The 12,071-nt window shown below is 41.8% G+C and overlaps 1 protein-coding gene across 4 annotated transcripts in view; it reads right to left on the bottom strand.

The window, feature by feature from the left end:
• The window catches only part of cald1a (caldesmon 1a), a 50,363-nt gene that overhangs the window by 22,195 nt on the left and 16,097 nt on the right, over nt 1-12,071 (bottom strand). For 3 of the 4 annotated variants that reach the window (XR_009678228.1, XM_061070735.1, XM_061070733.1), the window contains exons 1-2: nt 5,302-5,414; nt 4,190-4,275 (exon numbers count right to left, since the gene is read on the bottom strand). Coding sequence is in view for 3 of the 4 variants with exons in the window: in XM_061070735.1 (XP_060926718.1) it covers nt 4,190-4,266 (77 nt within the window). In the remaining variant the exon portion in view is untranslated. Of the gene's footprint in view, nt 1-4,189; nt 4,276-5,301; nt 5,415-12,071 lie in introns of those variants that run through there. The other variant, XM_061070734.1, reaches the window with a different exon arrangement.

Genomic DNA, 12,071 nt, shown 5'->3' on the forward strand with positions numbered 1-12,071 from the left:
GAAGAGGAGATGAGATTGAGAACAAGATGTGGGAAATGAGACAGATGGTAAAGGGGAAGAATATGACCTGTCAAAAGGAAGGATCAGGGAGAGGATGAGAGAGGGGGAAAAGGTGAAAGTAAAAGATGAGGAAAGGATGTGGCAGCAGAGAAGCAGGTTTTTTAAACTCACTAAAAAACTTCAGTAGAAGTTTTCTGTATTTATGTTTCGGAAGCGGGAAACACAACACACACCAGGAAGTTTTTTGCCATGTCAAACTTGTCTTTGATGGAACATTTCAGATCCCTTGCATCTTGCACAATGCAAAGTAAAAAAAGATATCACTGTTGCATGTTGTTCCCAAGAAGTTAAAAACTATAAGTACAGAAACGTTCATGGCTATTTACGCATCAACGCCTGGAAGTTCAATGATCTTCACAACATGGTGTCCGAAAAGGTGCGTGTCAGCATCAAGTCTGACAAAATAAGTTTGGGCATTTACTCGGATGTCATGTTCCTATAACTGCAGATCAGACAAAAGCCAGAAATGTGGGGAAATAAGCTTATTCCCTTTCTAGGTGAGACTAAGATGAGTAGATCTTAGTCACTCTAATTTCTGCATGATAAATATAAAAAGCTTACCTGACGAAGACTGTGAACAGAGGCAAACAGGCCTTTGTGCCTATAGAGAATACAGTATCATCGATATATGAACAATGTGTAAGTATTCTGTTGCAGCTAAGTCTGGGACAGTGTTCTAGCTGCTTTTTACAGAGAGTACCAACCCTAACCCTAACCCTATTTCTTTTAAAGTAAATTATACGATCTATCACTGTAACAGAAGACATTTTTTAGCTGACACAAATACCCTTTGGTCAGTGAATTGACTGGGAAAATTCCCCATCCATGTGCTCTCTTTGGAAAAAAAGAAGGGAAAAAAGAAAGACGTTCCCATGTCAGTGAGTGTGTGTTTCAGTGAACAGAAACATACTAAAGCACTGATGAGCAGCACGGACTGGGTAATTGAAGAACATGAGCGTGAGAAACCTTAGTAGAGCAGGACTTTTCCTGTGTGTCTTTAAAAAATACAACTATCAGGGATATTGAGGCCAATTGCGCACCTCAATGTCAATGGTAATTATCTTACAACAATAACTGACAGTGATGTGGGACAGAAAACCAGACACATGTACACACACATACACACACACACTTGAAAAGTGAAGGGAACTTGTCAAGCCATCATCACCTGATGCTGATCCACACACACATGCACACGAATGTGAATATTCACAAGCTTAACTGCATGCACACGCTCATCCTAACCGCAATGCACATGCACAGCCCACACAGGCATGAGCCTAGTCTCACAGACTGAGACACAAAAACAACTCACACAAAAAAAGACAGACAGACACAGGTTTGTGCAGCTATTCTTGTTAGGACTAAGCATTGATTTACATTAATTGTATTATGTACATTAAACCATATCCCTCACTTTCACCAGAACCTCAGAAACTTTATTTAGTTTCATTAGGACTGAGCCGTGGTCTCCATGAGGTCTACTGGTCCTGACAAGGTCAGTGTTTATGCCCAGCTCCTGAAGAAGTAACAAAAATGAGACAGACACAGATGAATGCACGCACACACAAACACACACACAGACAATCTCAGTGTCCCAGCATGTAGGAAACAGCTCATGGAGACCTGGCCAGTAAACACTTATAATAGCCAGGAATTTGGCATTCCTGCAGCAGTTATTATATGGGCCCACACTCTCCCTGCACTCTCCGGCTTCTCACAGCCCGCTCAGTGATGGTTGAATGGAACCCGGCCAATGAGACGACATGTGGTTTTGACAAGTCTGACCAAGAGGGGCATGTAAATATTGATTGTTTCAATATATTGGCAGAAAGGAAAACAATGGGGAGATGTAATCATTTATCCATAGCATCAGCAGCATGTCGCCTGCCAGCTGACATTATTGCTGCTCTGACCAAATAAACAGAACATGAGCAAACTCCTGCCGAGCTTAAAATGTAAACGTGGAAGATGCTCACAAGTCAAAACTCTTGTTTGTTCGTTGGTCCATATTGTCTATCAGTCGGTCAGGCCTCATATCGAGTCTCTGCCGGCTCTACTTAGTCTACGTCTTCTGCCAAATTCCATCTTCTCCATGTACATAAACATTCCAAAACTGCATAAATAATTCTAGCAGCAGGGGGTTCAGGAGGGTTGTATGAAGGAAATATAACAACAGAATTACCCTCCACTTCAATCAGCTATTTAAAGTGCGTCTGGGATGAAAGTTTAAAAAAGGTAAAAACTACAAGATACCAAGAAGAAGAACATTGCATAACTGGTACGGAAATTTTTAATTGACTGGTTCTTGCTTTTCAATGGTTCTTGGAAGTTGTCTCATGGTGCAAAGGTTTTAGCTCTTAGCTATGGTTATGCTTGACTGGTTGGTCATCACAAAGATGAAAGTTTTGGCACAGGCCTTATTTCCTCCAGGAGCAACACTTTGGGCTTGGGCGTACTTCTTTGCATTTACCGGTCATTGATTTTTTTTGTCATAGTTCCCTGCAGAACGCCACGTCTTTACCAACAGTCTCAGCAATGTCACTCCATGTTGAGTTAGACATACTATTTTTTATTAACCACACATCCAATAAGGATTAGTCAGACCAATAGCCCACTCCCTACAGCTTCAGCTCTATGCAACTATTTAGGACCTTTCAGCTCATTGTTTTAGGTTTGTCAGCCCAAAAATGCTGTTATCATCAAGAACTTTTCCAGCCTTTCCCCGGAAGCTGATTTCAGCGACGAAGCTTTGTTAAACCCACAGTGCACTCCCTGCTTGGCATCCAAATGACAGACGGACAAAGTCAATGAACATCACAAACCTTTAGAAGCTCAAGAGCTAGATATTATCTCTAGAGTTGGTGGTGAACAAAAAGGAGAACAACTATTTGCCACGTTTCCTGAAACATGACACCAAATTAATGATGATGCTTCAGCTAGATGTGTAAATAAGCAACTGTTACAAAATGTGACATGCACAATGGAACCAAAATATCATATTACATGTCGACAATGATTGAGCGTTAATATCAGAAATATGGACGTACTGGTCAGTCTCTGTTCTCTTTCTTTTTATCATTCTTACCAACGGTTTTCAGTAAGTTCAAATTGTCCGTTAAGAGAACGTTGTACATTTGCATTCATTCCATGAATAAATGAATGGATGAATGGGTTAACCTGAATCCTGAATCATTACCAAGCATATCTCCATAATAAGAGACAAATGTACTGTATATTACAAATGCTATATAACTTTAGGGAAAGGGCTTTGTCTTCGTGTCCTAAAAAATTATTATCCTCTAGGAATTCAGCAGTGATCAGACTTTTTTTTCATCAGCGATGAAGTAACTGGCTGTCATAGAACACTTCTCACAAGATGCATCGAAAAGGCGAGTGACCTTGGTCAGTATCTGACTCCACATCAACCTCATTCTTAATTGCAAGCAAGGGCTGCACCACGGATGAAGAGGCTTTTGTGAAAAGGCCCAATAAAAAAGCCTCCTTGGCACAATATGTATCAAGTTCCCACATAAAACCCCTCCCCTTTTTTGGTACTATTTTGGATTACCGTACTTGGCGTGTTACCACTCAATTTACTGAAATGAACTTTAGTTTAATCAATTTCTTCCATTGAATCCAAAGGGGTTCACAAAGCCCCGGTATCTGGGAGAGAAAATTGGAAAGAGGGAGGGAGGGCATGATTGAACATTCCCACTTAAAGGTCATCACATTGCTTATCAGATTTCTTATCAGGCCTTTTTTTTTCTTCCAGTCGTAGTTTATTATTTGCTGAGCAATTTCTTTAAAGACCGAGAGGAGGGTGCAAGCTATTAAAGCTGGCTGCCTATTTTTCCACCTTGGCAAGAACTTCAGAGGAGGTACGCTGTGCACTGACATCCAGAGCTTCATTACACAACACAGGCTGTTCCCACAGCTTCACACAACCTTGGCCACACGATTATAAATGACAGTTACTTCGCCCCCTCTGGACAGCAGGACCTTTGTGGCTCCAGCAACAGATAAGTCCACTGTGGAGGGCTCGCTGTTTAAACACTTTTTGCTTTGCAAGAAAATCCCGGAGCACGCATCTGTAGACATAAGTGAAAGACAACTAAATGGGTCTTACCTTTCGGCCTCCAGGCGCATCTCCTCCCGCTTCTGCCTCCTAAGCTCCCGGCGCTGCTCAAAGTCCATTTCCTCCATGATTGTGCCCTGTGGGATGACATCATCGAACACAAACACATGTTAATTTACTCAATTTCAGGAGGGTGGACAGTTTTGAGAGGGCAGACATACTGGTTTACCAGTCATATAAAGCCCTGGCTCTTTCTGGTTAACAGATATCTTTACAAATTTAATAGATTGGAAATATTAATGGTCGGCATTTTCACAGCCATGTTGATTTAAAGTATATACATCAGGTATTTACCTCTCTATATATTAGTTATATTGGTAGATTGGCGGACTGCTTCAAATATACAAATTGTTCACAGAAAACAAGGAATACATGCAATCCAGCATTGGCAATTTATACTTTGACCTCATCAAAATCATCTGTTTATTTCACTGTTTACTTCACTGTTTACTGATAATATTGTTTGCTGTCATATTAAACAGCAGTTTCCCTTATTTTTTACCACCTGAAAGCACCAGTGTCACCAAACCAACCATGGTTGAAATCCAAAGGATAACCGACTACACATGGTACTGCCCAGAGGTGTGTAGGTATATCTCTTAATGTACAGTCCTAAGTTAGGTGACCAAAACCTGGCTGCAATGAATGCCACTAAACTTTGTTGGAAAATTGAAAGAAAGAAGAGACAGACAAAAGAGAGGAAGGAGAAGCCAAGACAGGATGTTAACTCAATCAGTTAAGAACAGCTCTCGCTAAAAATACCACGCTAGGGTACGTGACTGGCTACGCTGTGAGGACAGAGACCACCCAGGAGCAGCTGAGGCTCCCATCATACATCTACGATCACAGCTAAACCACCGGCAACATCCACTGTACACAGGAGCTTAGCAAACACACACAGGCCACAAGCTGAGCAGTGGAAGGTTAAAGACAAAGGTTGATGACACCTTGCTGAATAAAAGGACAGAACAGAACTAAGTCCTGTTTCAGTACTCAACACTTTGTTGTGATACACTTGAAGAAGAAAGCAGAGGCAGAAAACAGGATGCTTAAAAGTGCTGTCGGACACATGTGTAACAAAGAAGTGAGAGTGGCTGCCATACCTTGAATTATCCTTCACACAATGTCTTCCCCTTCACACCATACCAGCTGCCTACAATGTCTTCTCCAAGCAGAGACACGAAGCAACAACTTCTAGTAATCGTCTACAGTCCAGCCTCAGCTGACAAAAAAAGGCAAATACTTGTTCCTTGCCCTCCCTGCTAGTCGTCCCTCCCTCCATCCCTCAGTGACCTCCTTCATTTTTTTCCCTCACTCCCTCCCCCCTCTGTCCCGTTTCTCTTTCTCCCCCTATCTCTGCCGCTAACTTTTCCTGTGTTGTTTATCGACATGTCAGAGCTTGGCTAAACTCTGCACCAGGACATGACTCGACTCCTGAGCCCAGTTTCCTGTGTGTTATAAGCATGTGTTCTGTCTGGATCCCCCCCCCCCCCCCCCCTTCATCGGCAGGAGGAGCGAAAGAGTTCCTGTTTATGCTAAGACATGCATACGTGTGCATGCACACATGGATGTAGGTGTGCATGTATTCCCTCTAGTACTACAGAGGACACACAGGTCTGTACACATGGGCAGGAAACACACACAGGAGGGAAATGCGACAAGAAAGCATGACTCCGAGGGATCCTGCTAACCCTCGCCCTCCCCACTGCATCGTCTCACCCAGTCTCCTCCCCCCATGCACCCGCACAGAAAACCCAGGCTTGCCTCCCCCTGCTATTACACTGTAAAACACAGCAAGAGCGGGGGAGAAGATATTTTAAATACCACAAAAATCCACTCTGTGTTTAGATGCGTGCTTCGTCTCATTGGTGAAACTGGCGAGCTTGGAGTGGTTGGTGGTGGAGGAGGAGGGTGGCAACTGCCCCATGGATCTCTGGCTTTTCATAAAACCCTAATTAAGACAAAACGAGAGCAGTAACGACAACCGACGAGGCCTCCAAACATCACCAGTCTAATCACACACTTCCGAGAACCGGCGACGCCAAGGGAGACAAAGTTATTAGTAATGCAAGCACAGCGGCATATAAATTTGTGTTATTGTTGCAGATAATGCATGATTTATGCGGCTGAGAGGGCTAAGCTTTCATTTGCTGTTTAACTTTAAACAAAAATTAGTTATAGCTCACTTTAAAGACTCATTATTTACACTAAGAGAATGATCACGAGGTAAATTAAAATAAAAGGTTTGTCAACAAAATAATCACAAACTGGATCATATTATTCAAGGTTTTATGTGAATAATAACCCTAAAATAATTACGTTTTCAAACAGATTTATGATGTTTGAAAAGGGCTGAATGCAGCACAGCCCCATTGTCTCGTCTCTGCACGGGGCAGCACCATACAGAGCAGCAGCAGAAAAGACCCTCGGTAAGATGTAGTAATGTAACTGTACGTCGGTGACGGGACCACCCACACTTTGCAAAAGTGAACACAGGCAAAATGAAGAGAAAGACAGCATTCCATAGAGTTGAGCAACCTCGAGTCACAAGTTTGTAACATTTTCAGACTTTTTTACAAGGTCGGCCTGACTTAGCCTGTCCACTGCAGACCTCTTCTTCCTCTCTTTGCCTCATTTGCCCAGTCGCTCCATCATTTATCTCCATCCATCAACTTGTTTCTTACACAGTCTCGCTCTTATTTTCCTCCCCTCCCCCTGTTTCTCTTTCCCCGTCCGCCCAACCTTCCACAGCGGCTATAATGACACATTTACCAGTCAAATTACTACCTGTCGAGACTGCCAGGCCCTGGCACCGAACCCAGTGTCTAAGTGCCTGCCACTAAAAAAGCCCTAAAAGCCAAGTTGATATTATCCTGGGATTACACCACCTTATAATGCCACTATCTTCCCACAGAGACTTGAATTAAAAGCAGCAAAACAAAAGGACATTATCAGCCAAATGAGTCACAGAGTAGATTAAGCAGAAGTCTGGGAGTTGGGCTGAGGAGCAGGTATGAGCCAGCAGTGCATCTATTTTTGGCTTTGGTAAAATGTTCCTTACGGTGGCTTAGGATTCTGTGAGAATGCTGCAGCTCGTTGGTCAGATTTGTTACAGTGATACTGTGAGCTGCCATCGCCTCACAGCCTTTAGACAAACACATTATTCTCCACATTATGGCTATAGAGCTATGCGAGGAATGCTCCTATTTAACCTCTGATTTTAGCTGAGGTGACTTGAAAGGGCCTCCAAATTACTCATTCACAAGGCCCGTTAAAATGAGCTCCTCTTAAATCGTGTGTGCAGTGACTCTTTGGTTTTTGAGAAATGCATTAATGCTAAGATAAACAAGTAAAAACTATATTGTGTTTGCCTGTTAGGTTGGTAAATAATAGGAACAATGGTGACTTGTTACATCTGTACATGGCTGAATTACCCACCAGTCACATACGCGGTTTTCAGACATGACCTGCGGGTAAAATTGTGAGAATTGGCTACAGAGTTTACCCACAGTTGCCTTTCACACACGCCCATACACAGCAGGAGGTTCTCTGCACAGACACGTTCACAACGGCATCAAATCCTCCACATTATTGAGGAAAGAGGTGGAGCCGTTGGGTGCAGCTGGCAGAAGCAGGAAGTGGCGTACAAACTCCACTGCAGAGATCACGTGTTCAATTTTTTTAGTATTGGAAATTACGGTTCTGGTTAAAACACTGACAATTTGCAATTTTTAATTATTAACTCAGCCAAGGAAATGATGTTGTTTGTTTGTATATCAGCAGGGTAACATACCTGTAAAATTAGGAGGTTATATCGTTTTCTTTTAAATAGCAACATATTTAGAAATGTGTTACTTTTTTTATATTCTCGCCAATTTCTCAGGAGGTAAGGGGTTGATCCCATTGATAAATAAATCAGGCATATTTATAAGACTGATATCTATGACATTTTGGGGAAATATAGGCCTTGTCAGAGGTATGTATTAGGCTGTGTGCCATTCTAGTTAGCAATGGGTTTACAGGGCAGGCAAATAAAAGCACAACACTGTCTGTTGCTCTCCTCTTGGTTTCCAGGGGAACACACTGTTAGTCTAGAGCTCAGAGGAAAGGTTAAACATCCAGCAGCTATGTACTTGCAGCTGTGCAGGTGTCCAGGTGAAGAGAAGTATCCCAGTAATCTGGAATGTGAAAGCAGCAGGGGCACAATGCCTGGATTTCAAAGCATTTACATCAAGGGAAGGGAATATTTTGCCCACCTGTGGTTGGTATGTTGAAGACCTCATGAGCCGCTTTCACTCTTTTACCAGACAGTAATGGAAATATAGGTGCTATAGTGAAATATGTTGTGACAAGATATCTCTGAGATAATATAGAAATGGCTGTATTCAGAAGCCTAAAATAAGACTGTGGAGAACATGTGAAAATAAAGTTTTAGCAAGGTACAGGATTTCAGTATTTTGCCAACAGCTCTATTCACCTCTTATATATGATATGTCACCCATTCTCAAAATTTAGGTCAGGAAATACAATTCCCCCTCTAGGCACATTTGAGGCTTATATGGTGACAGCAGGATTGCCTCTTTTGAAATGCTGTCATGGGTCAGTCGGGCGAGCATGATTCACCCGTCATGCACACAGAAATAATTACCACAAATCCTCTTTCAAGAAAATTATTTTCTGAGAAATACCTTATGTTTACATTCTCGAACAATGCATTGTGTGTGACCTTAGGGGGTGAATACATTTCCTTCCTCGAAAGCATTTGCAAGGCTCAATGTTTGTATTGTTTGCATCCATGTTTCTATATCCTTTCAGTGTCAAATCTAGGAGACTGGAGACCAGGGAATTGTGCAGTGGACATGTGAACAAATCTCCCTTGAGTTCAATCATCACAACATTCCTCCATAGGACAACCTACAGCAAGTTGACCATTTATGGGAGTGCGGGATGTTAACTTCACAGGAGATGAACACACATTTTGTTCACACACTAAATGAGAGGTAAAGGAGGCTCACTCCTATGGGAATAGAGATAGAGACTGAGGTTTATTTCTTCTATCTAAGCAAAGATAGATGGGCAATGTGTTTTGGCAAAGAAAGAACCATCACTTTATGATTATTTTATCACACAGATAAAGCTTGTGCAGTAAAGCAGGGAGGAAGAGAGGAATGAAGAGAGAGAGATACTGCATGCCTGTAGGTAGCACACATTAACAGCTGTTTTGGCAGAGGCTCTGGGGACAGTTTGTGTTGGGTAAACCTTACGTTTTCTGCGGGGGTAAAGAGTCTCCTGAGAGTAGGCTGACAGGGCGTTCAAATTTATATGTTCAGACTGTGTGTGGGGGTGTGCACATCATTAGAAATGCTATTCAACAAACAGTATTCAGATTTGTAAATGTGTGTTTTTTTGTAAATGTGCATTTGGATGTGTTAACGACTTTACTTGATGATTGCAAGCTTTTCTTTGTGTCGGAATGCAAGTGCATACTAATACTGCAAATATGCAAGACCACAGCTCGTACTAAATGTGTGTTTATGGTACGGTAAATGTGTGTACATGTGTGATAGCCATCACAACCTGTGTTTGGAAAGCTGGCCTTGTGGTTGTGGGTTTCTGTGCTATGTGTCTCCAGGCCTCGGCAGCATTAACACGTTTACAGGCCCAGGTTGCACAGCGACCGTGGATGAGCATTCATAAATTCACTGGAGGTTTTTAGCACAACAAGGTCAAGAGTTTCTCTCTTCCTTCCCATCTCTGCTTGTCCCTCGCTCAGCTTCATCTCTCATCTGTAGTAACTAATTGACATCCTCTGTATAGTTCGTAACTTGTTCCAAAGTGAAAATCAATTATTCAACCTGTTAATATCTTTCTGATCGCAAAATTCAACTCAAAGTTGCGTCTTCTAATCCAACAAAGGCCCTGTCAATCTGACCACTGCAAGAAACTGCTAAACTATTAGTATTTTACTAATGCTAAACACAGGCAAGTCATATTGTAATTGTCACAAATAATTTGATATAACGTTTTGAATTTAACAACATATGTGGATAATGGTACCCCTGGTTTTAGCTTTACAAGATCACAAATGGTCCACTCGTGTTTTTTTTAAAAAGATTTTATGTATATGATTTATTTTGTAAGGACTTATAGTTTACATTAATCTTATACTTGTTATTGCAAAATTAATGCTTGTCTATGGTCAAATTGAATATAACCTTATTTTAATTCAAATGTCACACTGAAATATATAAACTTAATTTACATAATCCATATCAACAATGTTAGAGTTTTAAAAAGAGTAGCTGCCAGTAAACTGTTGAACTCTCAGATATATATAAAATGTATTGAAGGGGCTGACTCTTCATCCAGTTTACTTCTCTTTCTCTTTCACCCTTTGCTAACAGACTTTTTTCCTTCTTTGACCACAATGCAGCAGCATAGCCGAAAGCTGCACGCTATGTGTTCAGCTACAATCTGAAGAGAGACGGGATTGGTTGGCTATGATCAACACTTAGTGCTGGGTTTGAATTTTATAGGATTTAGCCGTATCCAAGCAGCCAAGCTTCTTTCTGCATTTGTCTGAGTCTGCATCTGCATGCCCCAGGGTGAATATCAACCACAATGGCCTCTGTTGTCAAAGCCCCGCTCCTTCAGCTGCAACTATATATTCTGGGCAAGATATGAGGAGGCCAACTGCATCAGAGCACGACTCAATCTCAATACCATCTGCTTTCCACTTACACTCCCCCCAAAACAAATTTCTAAAAGTGTGACTTCAGCTCGGATGAGGTACATTTTCATAGAGCATGAGCAGACGGTATTCATAGGCAAACCTGAGATGCTAATACCACTGCGACAATTGATATGCAGTTGGATAATGTGCTGACAGTTTTGAGGTTTAGGGAAAAAACTGGGCTTGGGACCTTGAATGCCTCAGAAGCATTGTCATTAAGGACTTAAGATGTGCCGATCACACACACACACACACACACACACACACACACACACACACACACACACACACACACACACACACACACACACACACACACACACACACACACACACACACACACACACACACACACACACATCCTTAAATTGCCCTCTGACTATCAGATAAAAAACACAGGCCAGGAGAAATTTCCCATCAGTACAGGGAAAAGACCTGAAGGTTAAAGATGTTAAGTTTCCATTTGGTGGAGAAAAAGGAGACTCCTGCATTCCCAGACAATGGTTCACATTCCGTAACATCTCTGTGTGCTGTGTGAATCATACACAGAGACAGACAGACTGAGTTTATCTGTTCACACACTCAAACGCAGCAAAGGAAATCTGAATGGAATACCTCAGAAGTATTATTTTTTACAGAGTGCTAGCAGGCTAGAGACTGCACTGCTGGGTTAACAACTTATCCCTGGATTCAATGTACACCGGTGATAAACCTTACAAGCTAATTATGCATGTTACTGAGCTGCAGTAAGTGTAGTTACTAAAAGAAGCTAATGATGCAACAGTTAGGGCGGGGCAAGCTGGTGAGGCAAATACAAAATCCTCTATTAACCGAGCAATTTCATTTCAGTTTGGCCTTTGCGGTTCTCCAAAGGATGCAGCCCCTAAATTGGGAAAAGCTACAGACCTGCTTTAAAGACCCTCTTCCTGATTCAGCACTGACCCATTATACTACGCCGTATTATTAGCAGCGTATTTAGTGTGCTCTCAGGTTATTCTCAAAATAAATTGAATTGTTAAAGACCTGTTTAGTTGACTGAATCCTCGAGTTTCTTGTTGAGTTGGACTTTGTTGTAGCAATATCAAGTTGATCTTTTTTAGAACTGCATGCAGCTACAACCCCTCTAAAGAATGACATGTC

Source organism: Limanda limanda, chromosome 1, assembly GCF_963576545.1.
Source record: "Limanda limanda chromosome 1, fLimLim1.1, whole genome shotgun sequence".
Taxonomy (NCBI): Eukaryota; Metazoa; Chordata; class Actinopteri; order Pleuronectiformes; family Pleuronectidae; genus Limanda; species Limanda limanda.